This window comes from Malaclemys terrapin (assembly GCF_027887155.1).
Source record: "Malaclemys terrapin pileata isolate rMalTer1 chromosome 20 unlocalized genomic scaffold, rMalTer1.hap1 SUPER_20_unloc_1, whole genome shotgun sequence".
Lineage (NCBI taxonomy): Eukaryota > Metazoa > Chordata > Testudines > Emydidae > Malaclemys > Malaclemys terrapin.
In genome coordinates this window covers 1,205,829-1,227,672 of record NW_026530188.1, presented here as the reverse complement: position 1 = coordinate 1,227,672, position 21,844 = coordinate 1,205,829, and the positions used below count along the sequence as shown (strand labels likewise).

The 21,844-nt window shown below is 69.5% G+C and overlaps 1 protein-coding gene across 3 annotated transcripts; it reads right to left on the bottom strand.

Moving 5' to 3' along the window:
* Positions 1–2,018: 2,018 nt before the first annotated feature.
* On the bottom strand, positions 2,019–17,742 carry KDM5C (lysine demethylase 5C). 3 transcript variants are annotated; one of them, XM_054014769.1, is made up of 27 exons: positions 17,323–17,742; positions 14,885–14,962; positions 14,435–14,557; positions 13,616–13,786; positions 13,130–13,264; positions 12,357–12,480; positions 12,096–12,280; positions 11,597–11,755; positions 11,240–11,359; positions 10,867–11,025; positions 9,929–10,110; positions 9,588–9,750; positions 9,134–9,253; positions 8,785–8,979; positions 8,518–8,699; positions 7,753–7,877; positions 7,106–7,253; positions 6,896–6,992; positions 6,336–6,694; positions 5,915–6,053; positions 5,586–5,765; positions 5,088–5,228; positions 4,154–4,669; positions 3,882–3,939; positions 3,390–3,589; positions 2,852–3,046; positions 2,019–2,648 (listed from the first exon to the last, which is right to left on the bottom strand). In XM_054014769.1, the coding sequence occupies exons 1-27, from the start codon at positions 17,635–17,637 to the stop codon at positions 2,640–2,642; spliced, it is 4,578 nt and encodes a 1,525-aa protein (XP_053870744.1). In that variant the 5' UTR covers positions 17,638–17,742; the 3' UTR covers positions 2,019–2,639. The 3 variants fall into 3 exon arrangements, with proteins under 3 accessions (XP_053870744.1, XP_053870746.1, XP_053870745.1); XM_054014771.1 differs by having other exon boundaries at positions 2,019–2,645; XM_054014770.1 differs by having other exon boundaries at positions 13,130–13,261.
* Positions 17,743–21,844: the final 4,102 nt, after the last annotated feature.

Here is a 21,844-nt window from a genome sequence, read left to right as displayed (position 1 = left end):
AGAGGGCAGGACGAGAGGCCGTGGGTTCAAACTACAGCACAGCAGACAGATTAAATCTCAGGGAAAACTTCCGGCCGGGAAGAGCAGGAGGACGATGGAACCGAGGCCTCGGGAGGTCGTGGAAGCTCCTCCGAGGAAGGTTTCGAGCGGAGGCCGGAGCCATCTGTCTTGGATGGTTTAAATCCTGCGGCGTGGTCAGGGGTCAGACTAGGTGCCCCTGGCGGTCCCTTCTCACCCCCCGGGTCGAGGAATCTACCCACTCTGATGTGTGACCAGTCCAGACTAGCAGACTTGTGCAATGCAGATTTTGAAGAGAGGCGCCGAGGCGATCCCGGCAGTCCCTGGCCGGGAAGCCTAACTTCACCAGACACATGGGTTGAAACTCCAGCGAAGAACAGAACCATCGGCCACATGATGCTGGGAAGAGTCAACACGGCTTTTGTAAAGAGAAAATCGCACCTCACCAGTCTCTTAGAGTTACAAGGGGTCTCTCTGCTCTGGGCGGAAGAAAGTCAATGTTGCTAAGGGCAAAGGAACGCACGTGGGTCACCGGGGCTAGTTCTCTGAAAGCATCCGCCCAATGGGCGGCGGTTGCCAGAAAAGCTACCGGCACGTTGGGAACCACTAAGAGGGAGAGACAGTAAAACAGAAACTCTCACTGTTTAACTCCGCGGTTCGCCCCCTCCTGGAATACGGCAGGTCGTTCGGGACGGGCTGGATGGTGAGGCATCGGGGAGGGGATGGAGAAGAGCCACGCGGGTTAGAAAACCTGCCCGAGAGCGAGAGACACCCGGAGCTCCAGCTGAGGGCAGAGGCGGCGACGTGATCCCAGTGGGGACCCAATAGTTAATAACTAACCCGAACCAACGGCGGGCAGCTGAAACGAGCCAAATTCAACCTGGAAATAAGGTTTCACGCTGAGGGGAATTAAGCAGGGGAACAACTGACCAAGGGGCATGGCGGATTCTCCATCACTGGCCGTTTTGAGCACCAGCTGGGCTGGATTTCTGAAAACTCGGCTCTAGGGATTATTTCGGGGCAGGTCTCCGAGGTCCTGTGTGCGCTGAGAATGTGTCACAGACCCAAGGAAGCACGAGTTTTGAAGTTCACCAGTGGAACTCCTTGCCTCATGATTCCCCCCCCGGAGGTTTTAGAATTCAGTTATGAGCCCAAGGAGGGGGAGAACGGGGGCTGGCATTATGCAGACGGCATCGCCAAGCCAGGCTGCAGGCGGAGCCGGCGCTGGACACCCCCGCAAGGTCAACCATCTCCCGCTGCGTGACGTCTCGCTCGCGGACGCAAACGCATCTCTCTGCTGAGCCCGACTCAAGCATGACCCGGGCTTAGGCTGGACGAAAGCACCCGGCGCTCTCTGACAGTGGGCAAAGGGGCACCCGCCCTGGTGCTCCCCCAAGACCCATGGACTGGAAGGTGCGAGTGGAGCGATGCCACCGGCCGTGGGCATTGCGGCTGGTGAAATGGGCCCCAAGAGATGACGTGAGTTTGACGACACATATATGGGGAGGAAACCCATGGGAGCCCTGGTGGTGCCCCATTCCTGACCCGCAGCACCCTGCTGTCCTGGGAGCAGCCATAACTTGGCCAGTGCCCCCCAGCTGCCAACACGCCAAGGAGCCCCCACCCCCGAATTACTGTTGCCCCAGTTTCCACCTCTGTCCCTGCAGTTCCAGGCTCAACCCCACCCTGTTCTCCCCCGCGCCCACCACAGGCCAGGGTACTGGGGGTCAATCAGACCAGGGTGATGGAGGGGGGGGTGCTGAGCCTAGCCAAGCCCAGGAGAAACCGGGGCCAAGTAAACAATTGAGATTCCCAGAATCGGGAGGTGGCTGAGATGCAGCCAGCTCTGGGGTGGAGCAGCTGGGGAACAGCCCAATATAACACAGCACAGGGATGAGGCGCCGAGATGCAGCCAGCTCTGGGGCCCCCCCCCGGGACCCCCGCAAACAGCTCCATTAGCCTCCAAAGTTTAATAATAATAAAAAAATCATAATACAATAACGCCCCCCCACCCTCCCCCCCATAGACAGTGATAGGAACACTAAAAAGAGACAGAGAGAGGTTTAGTGTCAGGGCTGGGGCCCCTAAGGGGTGTCATGGGGCAGGCTGGAAACAGACCAGGTTCCGCCCACCCCCCCAGCCCTGCCGCCCCCCTCACCACCCCCCGAAAAACCCCAAAGTGGTTCCCCCAATTCCTATAAAAAACCCATCCAGGGCTGGAGAGGCAGCTGTGCAGCTCCGGGGAGGGGGGGCAGGGCTGCAGTGTGTGTGTGTGGGGAGGAATCTGTCCCCCCAGAGTCAGTCCAACCAGTGGGGGGCGCTGGTCCGGCCGATCTGGCTGTGCTGGTATCTCAGGGGTCCCCGAGACGTCCATGGTGAATCCGGAGGGGCACAGTTCTGGGGGGCGGCGCCCCCGGGCCCCCCACTCCCAGTCTCTGCACCGAGGTATCCATGATACAAAAGGAAGGATAACGTAAAATAATTACATCACTGGGCAGAGTCCAGGCCGGGGTCCCCGGCGGGGAGCGTCCTGGGGGGGGTCAGCTCCGCCCCCTGCCCCCCCCCCCCACCAGTCAGGGCGCCATCACGTCAGCCGTCCGGTCCGGAGGAGGGGGCCGGCGTCACAACTGCTGTGGGGACAACAGGGGAGGGGGGTTAGCGAGGGTGGGGGGACCCCACGGAGCCCCCCCATATGGTCAGCGGATTTCAACCCAGGCAGTCAGACAGGGCCCCCAGCCTCCTCCGCCCAGCTCCAGGGTCCCCCATGGCAACCAGAACCCCCTCCCACACCCTCCCCCAGCCCTAGGGGCCCCCATAGCACCCCAAATCTCACCCCAACGCCGTTCTGGCTGTAGTCGGTGCCGGCCCCAGGGGGGGCCACATCGGGGGGCTCGCTCTCCCGGCTCCTCTTTGGCTCTAACTCCTCCTTCGGTAGGGGGGGCAGCTCCCCCCGCTCGGCCCGGCGCTTCCGGCGCCGCTCAGCATCCCGGCCCCGCGCCCGGGCCCCGCGCCGCTCCGCCTGCTCCAGCTGGGGGCGACAGGACATGTCAGCAGGATGGGCCCCCCCCTGCAGCCCCGCAACTCCCCCCAGCCCTGCCGGAGCCCCTCAATCCCGACCCTTGGCCCCCCTCCACCCAGCCCTGCCGGAGCCCTTCACGCCCGACCCACAGCCCCGCCCAGCCCTGCCGGTGCCCCTCACTCCCGACCCGCAGCCCCCCGCCCCCCAGGTGCCCCTCACTCCCGCCGTCCAGCCCTGCCGGTGCCCCTCACGCCCGACCCACAGCCCCGCCCAGCCCTGCCGGTGACCCTCACTGGTGACCCGACCCACAGCTCCTCCCCCCCCCCGCCAGCTCTGCCACCCCTGCCCTCACCTCCAGCAGGTGGCGGAAGGTGTCGATGGGGGGCGCCTGGGCGGCCTGCAGCAGCCTCCAGAGGCTCTGCCCCTCGTCCAGCGTCACCTCCAGCAGGTCGCCCTCCAGGAGCAGCTCCTCCAGCGCCCGCCGCGGCCCCTCAGGCAGCTCCAGCACTGGGCCCTGCAGCCGCGCCAGCGCCGTGCCCAGCGCCTCCAGGTCTGGGGGGGGAACGGGGCGGTGAGGGGGGATGGGCCCAGCCTGCAATCCCCACTGCAGCCTTGGTGCCAGCCAACGCCCCCATCCTTCCCTCTGCCCTGTCCCACACCGGACCCTCAGTGCCAGCCCCCGCCCCCCCTCAGTAAATCCCTTCCTTTGTCCCCCTCCATGCCCCCCCCCGCTCCTTCAGTGCCAGCTGCTACCCTCCCCCACACTAAATCGTTCCCTCTGTCCGGCACATTCGGTGCCAGCCCCTGGCCCCGCCCAGCGCAGAGAAAACGTGGGGCACGTTACCAGAGGTGAAGGGGCACATCTTCTCCGGTGGCGTGGTGTCCCCGTTCTCAAGGGAGAGCTGCAGGGAGGGGCGGGGGGAGAAGGGGCAGAGCGGTGAGATAGGCACATGCCCCCGCCACCCCCACCCCAGGGACCCAAATCTAGGGGGTCTGGTGCCTGGGGATCCCTCGCTGAGATCGGCCAACTCTGGGGTGGAGCAAAGGCAGATTCTAATGGGACCCACCTCCACCCACTGCCGGGCACCAACTGCCTAGGGCGAGCGCCCCCCTCACCTTGGGCTGCTCGTTCCGGCTGGTCTCCCGCAGGGCACCGGCGTCCCCGTGCAGCCGCTGGCGCAAGGCCGCCAGGCGCTCCAGGGGCCCGGCCAGCTCGGGCGAGGCCAGCAGCTGGCGGGCGCGGTCCTGCCAGGTGATGGCGCGCTCCGTCAGGCACTGCAGGGCCTCGCCCTCGGGCAGCCGCACGGGCAGCTTCTGCAAGGCCACCAGCAGGGCCAGGATGGTCTCGAGGCGCGGGCGGCGGGAGCGCTGGCACAGCGGGCACAGGAACTTGGCGTCCCACTCCCACCAGGCGGGCGAGGGCTTCTGGGCGCCCAGGCGGGGCCAAGCCACACAGGGAGCGTGGAACCAGTCGCGGCAGAGCTCGCAGCGCAGCATGCCGGGCCCGGGCGGCTGGCCGCACACGCAGGAGGGGGGGCCAGGCGCCGGCGGGCCGGGCTTCAGTGCGTTGGCACGGCGCAGCCGCAGGATGCCCTCCTTCTCCTTCTGCTCGCCCTCCTTGAACGCCACGATCTGCCGGGACCAGGGGGGCGCTCAGTGTGGGCGGGGGGGGGCAGTCTGCCCGCTGCCAGCCCCTCCATGGCAGCAGGGCCAGCCCCCCTGCCAGCCTCCACTTTCCTTCCCTGCCCGCTGCCGGCCCCCCATGCCAGCAGGGTCAGCCTCCCCTTTTCTTCCCTGACTGCTGCCGCCCCCCCATGCCAGCAGGGTCAGCCCCTCTGCCAGCCTGTCTCACCTTTCCTTCCCTGCCCCCCAACCTTTCCCATGCCTCCCAGCTCCCCACCAACCCCCCAACCTCCCCTCCTTTCCCCCCCGCCCCCTCACTCCCCTGCCAGCTCACCCCAATGTCTCTCCTGGTGCCCCTAGAGGGGACAGGCCCCGTGCCCCATTCCCCGCCCCCCGGAGGGGCCAGGCCCCACGGCTGCCCACTCACCACAGAGCCAGGGTCCCGCAGGTCCTGAGCCGATAGCCCCAGGCTCTCGGTGTCTGACTTGTAGAGGCCGAGCTCCGGCTCCCGCCGCCACTTGGTGCGCTTGGGGCTGGCCGCGCCGGCATCCGCGCAGGGGCACAGTACCTGGGGGGCAGGGGGGTTGGGCTCTGCCTTCCGTGCCCCCCCTCCCCATAGGGCCCACAGCCCCCCCTGTCCATTGTCCCTCCCAGGGACCTACGACCCTCCTCACAGCCACCACATGGGGCTCACAGCCCCAACACTGCCCTCTGCCCCATGGGACCTACAGCCCCCCTGCCCGCTGCCCCCTGGGACCCACAGCCCCCCCTGCCCGCTGCCCCATGGGACATACAGCCCCACCCAGAGCTCCAGACTGCCCCTTGAGACCTACAGCCCCCCTCACAGCCCCAGACTGTCCCATGGGACCCAGAGCCTCCCCACCCAATGCCCCACTGCCCTGGGAGCCGCAGACCCCCCACGCACCTCCAGCAGGGTGTAGCAGGAGTTCTTCTTGAGGAAGGTCTTGGAGGCCTTCTCACGCCAGGAGTGCGCCGTGCCCACCTGCACCTCCAGCTGGCGCAGCTCCTCCAGCCGCACCGGCAGGTCCCGGCCCACAGCCACCAGCCCCTCCAGGTCGTCCAGGCAGGGGTAGTGATCCCCATTCTGGGGAGGGGGGGGAAAAAAGGTCAGCGCCTCCCCCCACAGGCCCCAGCTTCACCCTGCCATCCCCCCCGAGCCCCACCCCCACAGCCCCAAGCACCTGGTCTCCCAAGATCCCCCAGAAACCCCCTCCCACACCCCCCATGGCTCACCTGGATCTCCTCCACGTCGGCGATCCAGGCCCGGGCTTTGGCCAGCGCCTCCTTCAGGGCCAGGATGTTGGGCAGGTGCACGGGGACGTTCTCAGCCTCCTTGATGATGGCTTCCAGCGTGGCCGGGGGGTGCTTCTGCCTGGGGGAGGGGGCGGGACGGACGGCTCAGGTCCCCCTGCTCTAATCACCAGCCCCCCTCCCCTCCCAGAGCTGAGGAGAGAACCCAGGCGTCCTGGCTCCCAGCCCCCACTCCCCCCCAGAGTCAGGGAGAGAACCCAGGCATTCAGGCTCCCAGCCTCCCTGCTCTAATCACCAGCCCCCCTCCCCTCTCAGAGCTGGGAAGAAAACCCAGGCGTCCGGGCTCCCAGCCCCACTCCCTTCCCAGAGCCAGGGAGAGAACCCAGGCGTCCGGGCCCCTCACCTGGCCTCAAGGCAGAGATGGGCCTTCTCCTCCCAGCGCTGGGCGATGGTCAGCAGCTCCTGCAGCTCGGCTCGGGCCTTCTCCACAGCCGGGCTGGGGGCCACGGTGGCACCGGCCTGGGCCAGGCCCCGCACCAGGGCCAGGGGCACCCGCTCGCGGGGTGAGCGCAGCGCCCGCTTCACCTCCTCCAGCCAGGCCGCCTGCTGCACCTGGCGCTCCAGCTGGCGCGTCTCGGGCACGGCTACGCCCAAGCGCGCCCCTCGCGCCACCAGCCCCTGCAGCTGGGCTGCGCTGGCGGGCAGCCCCCGTAGGGCCTCCTGCGCCTCCTCCTGGAACGCCAGCGCCCGCTCCAGCACCGCCTGCGGGGGGGAGGGGAAGAGAGTCAGGGTGGAGCTGGGTACCCCCCCAGCCCCATCTCCCCACCCTGCCCGCTCCAGCACCGCCTGCGGGGGCCGGGGGAGGGAGTCAGGGCGGGGCTGGCCCCAGGTACCCCCAACCCAGCTCCCCAGCCAGGCCCTGCCCCCCGCGGCCCATGCCCGCCTGGCACGGTGCCCGCTCACCTGCACGTCGGCCAGCTGGTGCATGACACAGGGCACGCTGCTCATGCGCTCCAGGAAGGCGCGCAGCTCCTCCAGCGACAGCAGCACGGCGGGCACCCTGGGCAAGAGGGGCGCCGGGTTAGCCTGGGGAACTGCCCGCCACCGGGGGGTCCAGGAACGGGAGGGGTCAGGAAGCCCGCCGGCCCAGCTCCCCGCCCAGCCCCCACTCACCCGGTCTCCAGGCCGCTGATGAGCCCCAGGGCGTCGGAGACGCAGTGCTCGGCCTCCGCCAGGCAGCTCTTCAGCCGATGCAGCAGCTCGTTGTCGGGGAACTTGCGCTCGCGGGCCTCCGACTCCAGCGCCCGCAGCTCCTCCAGCGCTGCAACGAGATACGGCTCAGGCTCCCTCCCTGCCGGCAGCTGGGAGCCAGGACTCCTGGGCTCTCCCCAGCTCAGGGAGGGGAGTGGGGGCTGGTGGTTAGAGTTGGGGGAGCTGGGAACCAGGACTCCTGGGCTCTCCCCAGCTCAGGGAGGGGAGTGGGGGCTAGTGGTTAGAGCATGGGGGGCTGGCAGCCAGGACTCCTGGGTTCTCTCCCAGCTTGGGGAGGGGAGTGGGGGCTGGTGGTTAGAGCAGGGGGCGCTGGGAGCCAGGACTCCTGGGTTCTCTCCTAGCCTGGAGGGGGAGTGGAGGCTGGTGGTTAGAGCAGGGGGCGCTGGGAGCCAGGACTCCTGGGTTCTCTCCCCAGCTCGGGGAGGTGGGGAAGGGCTGGGAGTGGGGCACAAGCCAGCACTCAGGCGGGGCGGGAAAGGGCCCCGTGGGTGGGTTCAGACCCCACTCTTTCCCCCCACAGGGAACCCAGGCATCCGGCAGGCGCTTACTCCTCTTGCGCCCATCCTCCACCTCCAGGGCGATTCGGACCTTGTTGGCCCAGGTGTCGAAGGACTCGGCCCGAACCTTCAGCTTGTGCAGCATGGCCGGGAGCTCGTCCAGCGTGTAGCGGTACCTGCGGGCACAGGGTCAGCCAGGCCGCACGGGGAGCCCCAAGTACCGCTTGGGCCCGGACTCCTGGGTCCCGTGGCACCTGGGGGAGGTCCTGGGGCTGGAATCCTGGACTCCTGGGTCCCCCGTGGCCGGCTGGGGGCTGGGATCCCGGACTCCTGGGTCCCGTGGCCAACTGCAGCAAGGGCTGGGGCTAGGATCCCAGACTCCTCAGTCCCGTGGCCGGCTAGAGGAGGGCCTGGGTCTGGGATCCTGGACTCCTGGGTCCCGTGGCAGCTGGGGGAGGGCCTAGGTCTCATGACCGTCCGGAGGAGGGCCCGGGGCTGGGATCCCGGACTCCTGGGTGCCCCGTGGCAGCTGGGGGAGGGCCTAGGTCTCATGACCGTCCGGAGGAGGGCCCGGGGCTGGGATCCCGGACTCCTGGGTGCCCCGTGGCAGCTGGGGGAGGGCCTAGGTCTCATGACCGTCCGGAGGAGGGCCCGGGGCTGGGATCCCGGACTCCTGGGTGCCCCGTGGCAGCTGGGGGAGGGCCTAGGTCTCATGACCGGCCGGAGGAGGGCCCGGGGCTGGGATCCCGGACTCCTAGGTCCCCCGTGGCCGGCCGGGGGCTGGGATCCCGGACTCCTGGGTCCCCTGTGGCCCACCTGAGGTACTGACGGCTGCTGGGGCACTTGCAGAGGTCGTGGATGTGGTAGAGGCAGACCAGGCGGGCGGGGCAGTCGTAACAGGCCAGCGCCGAGAGGAAACACGTCGTCTTGCACTTGTCGCACTGGCGCTCATCGTCGGGGAGCAGCTCGAAGGCCTCACGTTCTGCCTCCGTCACCCCCTGGGCGGGGAGAGGGGTAAGCACGGATCCTGCACCCCCCAGCCCTGCCCCCACGCCCCCCCAGCCGTGCCCCCACACCCCCCACCTTGTCCAGCAGGGCCTTGCGCAGCTTGCGCTCCTCCTGCACCAGGATGAACATCTCCTTGTGCACGGCGGCCGCCAGGTTGAGGTCGAGCTTCTCGGGGCAGGCGGCCATCTTGCAGATCAGCTCCTCGTGCGAGAAGACGCAGTAGCGGCGCAGGCGGCGGTAATGCTCGATGCACTGGCGCCCGGCCGGCAGCTGCAGAAGTAGGGAGGGACCCAAGAGTCCGGCCTCGTCATCATCGGAACCCAGGCGTCCAGGCTCCCAGCCCCCACCCCCTTCCCGCTCTAACCACTAGACCCCACTCCCCTCCCAGAGCTGGGAGAGAACCCAGGCGTCCGGGCGCACTCACCCAGTCAGCAGTGCAGAAGTTCACAGCTTCAGCGAAGTTGTAGCCCTGGTTGAAGCCGCTGTGATAGGCCCGGGGGAAGGTGATGACAAACTCTCCCGCACACTGATTGGTCCGGACGACCTGTGGGGCCGGGAGGGGGCAGTGAGTGGGAAGGGCGGGTTGGGAGCAAGGTAAGGGGAGCGGCGCTGGGGGGCGAGGCCTGGGCATGGCCAAAGCAAGAACACAGTGGGGGCCCGGTTCACAGTGGGGGGTGCCAAGGCGCAGGCAGGCAGTGGGGGCCTGGCCGCAGGAGGGAAGTGGGAATGGCCAGGGCAGCAAGTGGGTGGCAAAAGGGGCAGGGCCAGGGCATTCACCAGCACGCCGTGGGCCATGAGGGTGTTGGGGTTCATGAGGGTGACGAGCTGGTGCAACATGGGGGGCGGGGCCGGGGCAGCGCAGGGGGCGGGGCACTCACCGGCACGCCGTGGGCCATGAGGGTGTTGGGGTTCATGAGGGTGACGAGCTGGTGCAGCAGGTCCGGCTGGCTCTCGAACAGCTCCGGGGTGAGCTTCTTCATCACGTCCTCCAGGTGCTCGGCCGCGAACGACGGCACCCCGTACCACGTCTTGGGCTCACCCCTGGGGAGAGCACGCGGGGTCAGGGGGTAGCCGCAAACCCCACATCCCACCCCATACCACGTCTTGGGCTCGCCCCTGGAGACAGTGCCCCGGGGTCAGGGGGGAGCCGCCAACACTCAAGTTACCCCCAATTCCGCTCCCCCCATTCTCCGCCCCCCGTCCCAGCCAAGGGCCCCACCAGTGGAGGTAGTTGATGGAGTAGCTCCAGTGGTCCTCGATGTGCCAGCAGAAGGCGGAGAAAACCATGCCCACGTAGAGCCAGGGCACCTTCATGCCCGAGATGTCGGCGTTGATGTGGCACAGAACCGACTGCTGCAGGACCGGCATCACGTTCAGGTTCCAGCCACTGGCCGCGTACTCCTGCCGGGAGAGGGGGAGTCAGAACTCCCCACTGCCACTAGGGGATCTGTCCCCTCTAGGGGGCGCCGGCTGGCTCAGGGGGCGGGAAATGGGACACAGGGCCTGGCCCCTCTAGGGGGCGCTGGCTGAGGGGGTGGGGAAGGGGGCATGGCGTCTGTCCCCTGTAGGGAGTGTTGGGTCTCATCTGGCCCCAGGGCAGTTCAGGGGGGCAGGGAATGGGGCACAGGCCCCTCTAGGGGGCGCCGCCTGGCTGAGGGGGGTCAGGGAATGGGGCACAGGCCCCTCTAGGGGGCGCCGGCTGGCTGAGGGGGTCAGGGAATGGGGCCCCTCTAGGGGGCGCCGGCTGGCTGAGGGGGGTCAGGGAATGGAGCCCCTGTAGGGGGCGCCGGCTGGCTGAGGGGGTCAGGGAATGGGGCCCCTCTAGGGGGCGCCGGCTGGCTGAGGGGGGTCAGGGAATGGGGCACAGGCCCCTCTAGGGGGCGCCGGCTGGCTGAGGGGGTCAGGGAATGGAGCCCCTGTAGGGGGCGCCGGCTGGCTGAGGGGGTCAGGGAATGGGGCCCCTCTAGGGGGCGCCGGCTGGCTGAGGGGGGTCAGGGAATGGAGCCCCTGTAGGGGGCGCCGGCTGGCTGAGGGGGGTCAGGGAATGGATCCCCTCTAGGGGGCGCCGGCTGGCTGAGGGGGGTCAGGGAATGGGGCAGGGCCTGCAGGGCTCTGAGGGTGCGAAAGGTGGGTAAGGGGCTGGCTGGGGGTCCCCACCTCCTCCTCGGGGCACAGCCTCCGCTTGCTATCGCTGATGGGGAAGCCGCTGCCGAACTCCTTGGAGTGGATGTCGGCACCGTACTCCACCGTCACGTCCTCCTCGATGCTGTTCACCAGACGCCAGAACTCCTTCTCCACCAGCTCCGTGGGCACCATCTGCCGGGGGGGGGCAAGGGTGGGCACGGGCACAGAGCCACAGGCACAGAGCCCCCCCCCCCCGCCCTGACCACTAAACCCCACTCCCCTCCCAGAGCGGGGAGAGAACCCAGGAGTCCTGTCTCCCAGCCCCCCCGCTCTAACCACCAGTCCCCACTCCCCTCCCAGAGCCAGCAGAGAACCCTGGTGTCCGGGCGCCCACGGGGGCACTCACGTGGACGGGCATGTTGAAGTAGTCGGCCTTGAAGGCGTCGGCCATCTCCCCAAAGCTCTGCAGCGTGTACTCCCGCGTGGCCTGCTCGAAGCCGAACGCCTCTGGGGGGCGCTTGCACTCCTGCCGGGAGGAGGGGAGCGGAGTGTCAGGGCCAGGGGGCAGGGACCCCCCCAGAGACTCACGGGGCCAAGGGCCTGCAAGTGGGGAAGCCAGGCCGTCCCCCCGACCCCCTCAGCCCCAGGGGCCCAGCCAGCCAGGTCCCCCCTGCCCAAGGAGCAGCCCCGGGGGCCCAGCCAACCCGGTTCCGCCCACCCGCACCCCCCCGATCAGCCCCAGGAGCCCAGCCCCCCCGCTCACCGCCATGACGCATTTGGGGCAGCGCCAGACTCCCTTGGGGATCTCGGGCAGGGGGGGCAGCAGGCAGAAGATGTGGTAGTTGTCGTCACAGCCGTCACACAGCAGCAGCTTGTCGTCCTCGTCCCCGCGGGCGCAGATCCGGCACACGTACGAGTCGATCTGCAGGGCAGGGGGGCGTCAGGGGGCACCAGCTCCCACCTGCCGCGGGGCAGGCACGGGCTGGCTCAGGGGGGCGCGTTCAGGGTCACGAATGCAGAGACGCAGCCAGCTCAGAGGTTTGGGGGGCCCGGTCAGCTCGGGGGCCCCCCACCTGCTCAGGAGTCGGGGTGCAGCCCAGTCAGGTCAGGGGTCCTAGGCAGTTTGGGGGTCCCGATCCAGGGGCCCATTCGGCTCAGGAGGGCCCGATCACCTCGGGGGTCCCAATCCAGGGGCCCGGCCGGCTAAGATGGTCCCGGCCCGGGGGCCTGGCCAGCTCGGGGGGTCCCACCCCCCCACTTACGAACTGCGTGTTGCCGTGGCTGCGGCGCAGACGCATGGTCATCTTGGTGCAGGGCTCCGGGCTGTGCCGCAGCTCCTCCTTCACCTCCAGGAAGGGGCGGGGCGACGCCGGCTCCGGCCGGGGATCCACCCCGGGGGGCTCCTCCTTCACCACCACCGTGGGGGGGCACTCGGGGCCCTCCTTGTCTGGGGGGAAGGAGAGGAGTCAGCATGGGCCGCCCCCACCCCACCCCCACGCCGCCAGGCCAGGCCCCCCCCTCACCTTTCTTCCGCAGGGTCTTGTCCTTGGCCACCAGCCCCAGGCCCAGCATCTTGGGGCCGGCCCCGTATATCTGCAGCTTCTTCAGCTCCGGGTTCTTCTCGATGTCCTCCTCCGTGGGCTCCGGCTGCGGGGGCGGGGCAGAGTCAGCGGGGGGCGGGGGGCATGAGCTATCCCACAATGCACTGGGCTGGAGCAGGGCCTGCTGGGAGGTGCGGTCCCACTCAGGCTGGGGGGGGCACAGAGAGAGTGAGGCAGGGCGTCCAGACAGACGCCAGGAACTGTCCCCAGGCCGCGGGCGAGGGGCTGGCAGGTTCGGGGCAGGCCTTGGACTCCTGCAAAAGGGCACGAAAATGGGGGTGGGGGGCACTGGCCTCAACGATGAGCTGGGGGGGGCACTGAGGGGTCGCCCCGGATTTGCAGCCAGGATGGACAAACCCCCCCAGCTACTGGCAAACAGGTACAAAGAGAAGTGGAGCAGGGAGCCAGGAATCTTGGGTTCTCTGGGGGGGGAGTGGGGCCTACTGGTTAGAGGGGGGAGGGGCAACCTGGGAGCCAGGACGCCTGGGTTTTCCCCCTGGCTCTAGGAGAGGAGTGGGGGCGAGTGGGTCATAACACCACCTGCAAGTTTACAGGTACCAGGAGAACCCAGGAGTCCTAGCCCCCCATCCCGCTCTAACAACTGGACCCCACTGCCCTGCCAGAGAACCCAGGCGTCCTGGCTCCTGCCCCAGACGTGCGGGGGCCGGCCGGGGGGGGGGGGGGGGGGCACTCACCTCCTGCTGCAGCCGCTTGGCCCGGCGCCCATAGCTGTTGAACTTGGAGGGTTGCACGGACTGGCGCAGGGGGATGCTGTGGGGCTTGTACTCCTTGTCCTTCTCCTCGCTGTCGAAGGGTCGGGCATCACACTGCTGGAGAGACGGGGGGGTTAGCACCCCATCGGCCCCCCAGCCATAGGGGGGACGGTGGCACCAGATGCTGGCACGGCCAGGGCGATTTCCCTGGGGCCTGGCACCACAGAGCCTGGCACAGATCCCCTCCCAGAGCTGGGAGAGAACCCAGGCGTCCTGGCTCCCAGCCGCCCACCCTCCCTAACCACTAGCCCCCACTCCCCTCCCCGACCTGGGAGAGAACCCAGGCATCCTGGCTCCCAGCCACCCTCCCTCCACCTCGTTAACCACTAGACCCTACTCCCCTCCCAGAAGAGAGAACCCAGGCGCCCTGCCCACCCTCGCCAATAGGCCAGCCCCAGCCCCCCTCACCACCAGGTTGGCCCCCGACTGGTACATCTCGTAGGGGTAGATGATGCGTTCGTAGTGGGAGCGCAGCAGGGAGCCGATGTTCTTGCCGGAGGGGTAGGCGAGACGCTGGGCCACACGAGCCCACCGCCGGTCCCTGCAGATGGCCTCGTAGCCCCCCTCCTCCAGCACCACCTGGGGGGAGAGAGCCCTCAGCCGCTGGCCCCCTCCCCGATGCACAGATCCCCCGATGCTGCCGGCCCCCTCCCCCAAATCCCCCAGGTGCGGCCTGCTCCCTCCCCCGACCCACGGATCCCCCCGGGTGCAGCCGGCCCCCTCCCCCGACGCACAGATCCCCCCCGATGCTGCCGGCCCCCTCCCCCGAATCCCCCCGGTGCGGCCTGCTCCCTCCCCCGACCCACGGATCCCCCCGGGTGCAGCCGGCCCCCTCCCCCGACGCACAGATCCCCCCCAGTGCAGCCGGCCTCCTTTCCTGACCCACAGATCCCCATGGTGCTGCCGGCTCCCTCCCCCGACTGCGACCCAGCCTCTGACCTGCAGCTCTGCCAGCATCCAAGCTGACATGCAGACCCCAGCCCTGGGGCTGCTGGCACCTCTGGCCCCCAACCCGCACCTCCCCCGGCACTGCCGGCACCCCTTCCCTAATCCACGGTGCTGCCAGTGCCCCCAGCCCGTGGACACCCCCCAGCACCCATCCCCTGACCCACAGCACTGCCAGCGCCCCCAGCCTGTGGACACCCCCCGGCGCTGCCGGCCCCCTTGCCCCGACCCGCAGCCACACACACCCCCGGCGCTGCCGGCCCCCGCAGCGCCCCGCCCTACCTTGCTCAGGCTGTAGAGGTCGAGGATGCGCCGCTCCACGTTGGGGATCTTGAGCGAGGAGCCCTGGATCTCCCAGAACTTCGCAATCTGGTCTAAGTAGTTCAGCTTCACCCGCGTCTGCGCCTGGGGGCAGGGAGGGGAGCAGTTCGCCTGGGTGTCGCCTCTCCAGCCCACGCGGCCACTCTCTAGCCCGGCCCAGCCCCCCCACAAGGACGGGGAGCCAGGAAACAGCACTGACATCGCGGGGGGCCTTTCAGGCCAAGAGCTAATGCGTCAGAGTACCACCTGGCGCAGAGATGCAGCCACCTCTGGGGCGGGTCAGTTGGGAATGGCCACACATAACGGCACACAAGGATAGTTTATCCAGCACTGAGACGCAACCACCTCTGGGGCAGGGCAGCAGGGGAACAGCCACTCAGCAACCACCATGGGCACTGCCTCCCAGCTCACCTCCAATTCGTTAAGCCTCTGGATGCGTGGGGTGAACCTGAAGTTATCCACTTCCACAGCGAAGGGGGGCTGCCAGTCCTGGGGAGAGACGGGAAAAGGAGGGGGCTTAGTACGAAAGGCTGCTGGAGCAGACAACGCTGCCTTCGGACCCCCCCAAGATTCTTCCCAAGCACCGTCCGCAGGGGCAGCCCTCTGCCAACGGGTATCGCCTGATCGAACATGCCTGGCCATGCTCGGATGGGACGCTGGGCTGCAGGCCCCCAGGGAGGGGATCAGGGCTCACACAGAGCAGGGTCCGTCCCCTCCAGTGGGGGGCAGGAGGATGTCTGTTGCCAGGACCACCTCACGCCTCCACGCCGGCAGGGAGGGAAGCTAAGGGAGGGCAGATGGCTGAGAGCAGACTGGACACCTCTCCCATCCCAGCCTGCTGGTGCCAGGGGGCACCTGCCCCGACCCCAGGGTTAGCACCCCTAAGGCCAGGCAAAGCTTTATCCAAAAATATCTGCATTTCCCCCGGCATGGGAATGCAGCTCCCTCTAGGAGAGGGACCAGGCAGCTGGGAACAGCCGCACATAACACTGCACAAGGACAGCTTGCCCGGCACAGAGATGCAGCCACCTCTTGGGTGGGGTGGCTGGGAACAGCCACACAGAACACTGTACAGGGACAGGAGATGCAGCCACCTCTGGGGTAAACATACCAGTTTATAACCCTAAAATCTCTCTCCCGGTACCCGAGATCTAAGACCACGGCTGCCCGGGTCTGCGACCAGCAGGAGCCTTTCCTGGCACTCCAGTGGCCAAATCAAGCATCTTGGGGGGGGGGGGGGGGGGAGCAGGGGAGGGGACGCCAGCCAATGGCGTCAGGAGCCCAGCACAGCGTTCACTAGCCCAGCCAGGCAATCGCTCCCCTCACCCCCATTTCTGAAAGGGGGGGACCCCAGCCTCTGGATCCCATGTGCAACCCCAGCAGGCAGGCGAAACCGACGCAGGCCACTGAAACGGACGCAGGCCGAAATCAAACCTATCCTTCCAATGCCCTGCGCCGACCAGATCTAACCGAGACAGGGCCAGGGAGGGATGGGACCAGTGAGCTGCCCCAAAGATCCTCCCCAGGGAAGCCCCCCACTTTTGGATCTGCCCCCCACAAGCCCCAGATCCCCTCCCCCCACCCAGCGAGCCCACTTGCCTGGCTGTCGGGGAGGAGAGGCCAGGCCAGAGCCATCACAATAACCCAGCTGGGAGGATGGAAGAGGAAGCCACAAAAGAAACAAGGGGGGGGAGGGGAAATGGGGGTTGAGGGAGGGGACTTGTGGGTCCCATGTTGGGGGGTTGCTCCCCAGATCTCCGGGGCAGGACCTCTCTAGCTGTCAGGCCCCCACACACACTGTTTACCAGACAAAGGCTGGAGCGTGGCAGCCATATTGAACGTGTCACTGATATTAGGCATGGGGGGGGGGGGGGGGGGAGAATCTGAGATTCCCCCCCGCCCCCTCCTGATCCCCAGGCACCAGGACCCCGCTGCCCAGGACCAGCAGAGGAAGTGGGGGGCAGCGGGGGTTGGGCATCGGACCCCACAGATCCCAGAGCCCCAGGAGATTTGGGGGGGGGGGGGGTGTCTTGAGGCCGCTGGGTCCCTGAGGAGCTAAGAGGCCCGGCCCTGCCACGGACGCCCCCCGTTTCAACCCGATGCCATGTCAGCGTCAGCCGGATCCTCAGTGCCCCCCGCTGGCGGGTACCGTCACCCACGGCCACCCCACTCCCTGTGCCCGGGGGCACTGCCACGACCCACCGGCCCCCTGCCACCCGCACAGGGCGAGTCTTCACCCTGCCCCCCACGGCCCCGGGGCCAAGGGGGGCACAGGCACCCCGGCCACCTCTCCCCACGGGAGGTACCACTGCCCGGCCGCCCCCCACGCCGGGCACTGTGCCCACCCTGCCCCCCACGTCCCCCCTTTCCCGCTTGTGCCCCCCAATGCCCCTCATGGCAGCCTCTAGGCCCCCCCAGCGGGCCCTGGGGCTCACCCCCCATAGCGGGCCCTGACCCCCCAGTCCCTCACATGCCCCATAGCGGGCCCTGACCCCCGCCACATGCCCCATAGGGTGCACTGCTCCCCAGCCCCCCCCCCACACCCCATAGCGAGCCCTGACCCCCATATCCCCCCCCACGCGCCCCATAGCGAGCCCTGACCCCCAGACCCCCCCACACCCGATAGCGGGCCCTGACCCCCATATCCCCCCCCCACACGCCCCCCAGCGGGCCCAGCCCCCCATATCCCCCCCCACGCGCCCCATAGCGGGCCCTGACCCCCAGACCCCCCCCCACGCGCCCCATAGCGGGCCCTGACCCCCAGACCCCCCCCCACGCGCCCCATAGCGGGCCCTGACCCCCAGACCCCACCCCCACCCCCCCCCGCGGGCCCAGACCCCCCTACTCACGGCGGGGGGCCGGATCTTGCAGATCCCGCTCTTCTCGGCGATGGGCCGGATCTTGGCGATGTAGCCCAGGGGGTCGCGGAACTCGGCCCAGCTGGGCTCGAAGACGGGGCACTCGGGGGGGGGCAGGAAATCCTCGGGGGGGTCGGCCTCGCCCCCCGCCCAGGGCCCCCCCCACGGCCCCCGCTCCGCCTTGGGGCCCCGCTCCTCCCCCCCCGCCCGCCGCGGGCCCCGCTCCTCCGCCGGGGGGGCCCGATCCGCCGCCGCCGCGGGGGGGGGCGGCTCCTCCCCCCGGGCGGGGGGGGCCCGATCCTCCATGTCCTGCCCGCCCCGCCGCCGCCGCGCCGTGGCTGCCCCCGCCCCTCAGGGGGCCATGCCCGGCCCGGCCCCCCCCGCGTCTACTCGAGCCCGAGGCCTGCGGCCGGCCTAGGCCCCGCGCGGATCCCTCCGCCGCCGCCGCGTCACCCGCCGCCCCCCCACTCGGGACCCCTCCGCCGCCCCCTCTGTGCTCCCGCTCGCCGCTCCTCGGCCCGCTGCCGCCCCCTGCCCCGGCTCAGGCCCCGCCGGCTCCCCCCGGCCTGCCCGCCGCCGCCATCTTGGGGCTCGTTGCGCTTGCCCGCCGCCGGCGCCACACGGCGTCTCCCTCCGCCGCGGGGGGGGGTCCCCTGAGGTGCGGCCGGAGCGGCTCGGGAGCGGCCCCGGCGGGTCGGGCGGGGTCGAGAACCCGCCAACTCTGAGGGACGGGTCGGGCGCCGGGCCCCCGGAGAGGGGGCAGGAGCGGCGGGAGGGAGAGGAAATAGTCCTCGGCGGAGGGATATTCCCGTCGCCTCCGCCGGGGAGGGGGGAGCCGGGACTTCTTGCGCACGTTTAAAGGGCCAAACTGCGCGTGCGCCCAGGGAGGGAAAACAGGAAGGGGAGGAGGGGGTGGGGCTCAATGAGACCACGCCCCTTGGTACCTGGCTTCTGCCCCGCCCACCCCCCCTCCATCTCCCAGCCCCGCCCCCTCTTCCCAACACCCCTCACCTCCCCTTCCCCAGCCCCCTAACCCCTCCCCCTCCCACACCGAGACCCCGCCCCTTCCCCAGACCCTTAACCCCTCCCCCTCCCTCTCCCACACCCAGACCCCGCCCCTTCCCCAGACCCTTAACCCCTCCCCCTCCCTCTCCCACACCCAGACCCCGCCCCTTCCCCAGCCCCCTAACCCCTCCCCCTCCCACACCGAGACCCCGCCCCTTCCCCAGCCCCCTAACCCCTCCCCCTCCCACACCGAGACCCCGCCCCTTCCCCAGACCCTTAACCCCTCCCCCTCCCACACCCAGACCCCGCCCCTTCCCCAGACCCTTAACCCCTCCCCCTCCCACACCGAGACCCCGCCCCTTCCCCAGCCCCTAACCCCTCCTCCTCCCCTTCCCCAGACCCCTCCTTCCACCACTAGACCCACCCCCTCCGCCTTCCCACACCCCTCTGCCTCCTCCTCCCCCATACCCCACCCCTCCCCCTTCCCCAGCCCCCTAACCCCTCCCCTACCCCTCCTTTCATAGCCACCCCGCCCCCTTCCCCAGACCCCTAACCCCTCCCACACCCAGACCCCACCCCTTCCCCAGACCCCAACCCCTCCCACACCCAGACCCCCTCCCTTCCCCAGACCCTTAACCCCTCCTACACCCAGACCCCGCCCCTTCCCCAGACCCCAACCCCTCCCCCTCCTGCACCCAGACCCCGCCCCTTCCCCAGCCCCCTAACCCCTCCCCCTCCTGCACCCAGACCCCGCCCCTTCCCCAGACCCTTAACCCCTCCCCCTCCCACACCCAGACCCCGCCCTTCCCCAGACCCTTAACCCCTCCCACACCCAGACCCCGCCCCTTCCCCAGCCCCCTAACCCCTCCCCCTCCCACACCGAGACCCCGCCCCTTCCCCAGCCCCCTAACCCCTCCCCCTCCCGCACCCAGACCCCGCCCCTTCCCCAGACCCTTAACCCCTCCCCCTCCCACACCCAGACCCTTAACCCCTCCCCCTCCCTCTCCCACACCCAGACCCCGCCCCTTCCCCAGACCCTTAACCCTTCCCCTCCCACACCCAGACCCCGCCCCTTCCCCAGACCCTTAACCCCTCCCCCTCCCACACCGAGACCCCGCCCCTTCCCCAGCCCTAACCCCTCCTCCTCCCCTTCCCCAGACCCCTCCTTCCACCACTAGACCCACCCCCTCCGCCTTCCCACACCCCTCTGCCTCCTCCTCCCCCATACCCCACCCCTCCCCCTTCCCCAGCCCCCTAACCCCTCCCCTACCCCTCCTTTCATAGCCACCCCGCCCCCTTCCCCAGACCCCTAACCCCTCCCACACCCAGACCCCATCCCTTCCCCAGACCCCGCCCCTTCCCCAGACCCCAACCCCTCCCAGACCCCACCCCTTCCCCAGACCCCAACCCCTCCCACACCCAGACCCCCTCCCTTCCCCAGACCCTTAACCCCTCCTACACCCAGACCCCAACCCCTCCCAGACCCCACCCCTTCCCCAGACCCCAACCCCTCCCACACCCAGACCCCATCCCTTCCCCAGACCCTTAACTCCTCCCACACCCAGACCCCGCCCCTTCCCCAGACCCCAACCCCTCCCAGACCCCATCCCTTCCCCAGACCCTTAACCCCTCCTACACCCAGACCCCGCCCCTTTCCCAGACCCCAACCCCTCCCACACCCAGACCCCGCCCCTTCCCAGACCCCAACCCCTCCCACACCCAGACCCCGCCCCTTCCCCAGACCCCAACCCCTCCCACACCCAGACCCCGCCCCTTCCCCAGACCCCAACCCCTCCCACACCCAGACCCCATCCCTTCCCCAGACCCTTAACCCCTCCTACACCCAGACCCCGCCCCTCCCCCAGACCCCCACCCCTCCCTCAGACCCCAACCCCTCCTCCTCCCACACCCCACCCCTCCCCCTTCCCCAGCCCCCTAACCCCTCCTCCTCCCCTTCCCCAGACCCCAACCCTTCCTCCTCCCAACCTCCCCAACCCCTCCTTCCATCGCTAGCCCCACCCCTTCCTCCACCCCACCCCACCCCTCTGCCTTCCCACACCAGACCCCTCCTCCTCCCTCATACCCCGCCCCTCCCCCTTCCCCAGGCCCCTAACCCCTCCTCCTCCCTCCCTCCCCTACCCCTCCTTCCATCGCCACCCCTAACCCCTCCCACACCCAGACCCCACCCCTTCCCCAACCCCCTAACCCCTCCTCCTCCCAAACCCCGCCCCTTCCCCAGACCCCACACCCAGACCCCACCCACTCCCCAGGCCCCTAGCCCCTCCCCACCCCTCAGCAGCTCAGTCCTACCCTGACCCCTCCCCTGCCAGATGGGGGCACGAGGCATGTTGGGGTCTCAGCCCAGCTGGTGTCACAAGCCCGTTCCCTGCGTCCTTGTCCCAGCGCGGAGATGCAGCCACCTCTGGGGCAGGGCGGTGGGGAACAGCCGCACATAACGCCACATGGGGGTGGCTCATCTGGTGCTGAGATACAACACCTCTGAGACGCTCATGTCCCGTGGACACGGTAGGGGACCATATAAGCTCCTCACCAGACATGGGTTTGGGCCCGGACACCGGGGTTCACGCTCCGACTCCAAGGGGATTGGAGCAACGGCCCAGGGCCCCGACGCCCACAGGGCTTCTGTAGTACAATCTTCACCACCACACAGCGCCCCGACACCCCTCCTCCCTGCTCCACGGCACCCAGCAGCACCCGGCCCAGCCTGCCGGGGAGAGCGCCCCCTGCCCAGCCCCCTGCCCCACGGCACCCCCCAGCGCCCGGCCCTGCCTGCCGGGGAGAGCGCCCCCTGCCCAGCCCCTGCCCCACGGCACCCCCCCAGCGCCCGGCCCTGCCTGCCGGGGAGAGCGCCCCTGCCCAGCCCCCTGCCCCACGGCACCCCCCCAGCGCCCGGCCCAGCCTGCCGGGGAGAGCGCCCCCTGCCCAGCCCCCTGCCCCACGGCACCCCCCCAGCGCCCGGCCCAGCCTGCCGGGGAGAGCGCCCCCTGCCCAGCCCCCTGCCCCACGGCACCCCCCCAGCACCCGGCCCAGCCTGCCGGGGAGAGCGCCCCCTGCCCAGCCCCCTGCCCCACGGCACCCCCCCAGCGCCCCGCCCTGCCTGCCAGGGGAGAGCGCCACTGCCCAGCCCCCTGCCCCACGGCACCCCCCCAGCGCCCGGCCCAGCCTGCCGGGGAGAGCGCCCCCTGCCCAGCCCCCTGCCCCACGGCACCCCCCCAGCGCCCGGCCCAGCCTGCCGGGGAGAGCGCCCCCTGCCCAGCCCCCTGCCCCACGGCACCCCCCCAGCGCCCGGCCCTGCCTGCCAGGGGAGAGCGCCACTGCCCAGCCCCCTGCCCCACGGCACCCCCCCAGCGCCCGGCCCTGCCTGCCGGGGAGAGCGCCCCCTTCCCAGCCCCACGGTGCCCCCAAGAGGCAGGGTAAAGAACAGACGCACACCAGAGGATGAACACGGAAAGGACAGTGGGTCATTTATGAAGCATCAAATATACAA

Excerpts from the sequence above, each read along its gene's own strand:
- KDM5C (XM_054014769.1), bottom strand. The coding sequence starts at position 17,637 with ATGGAGGATCGGGCCCCCCCCGCCCGGGGGGAGGAGCCGCCCCCCCCC. Across the intron at positions 10,111-10,866 it reads GGCTGTGCCCCGAGGAGGAG|GAGTACGCGGCCAGTGGCTG; the intron begins GTGGGGACCCCC and ends CTCTCCCGGCAG. Across the intron at positions 4,670-5,087 it reads TGCGGGACCCTGGCTCTGTG|ATCGTGGCGTTCAAGGAGGG; the intron begins GTGAGTGGGCAG and ends TGGTCCCGGCAG.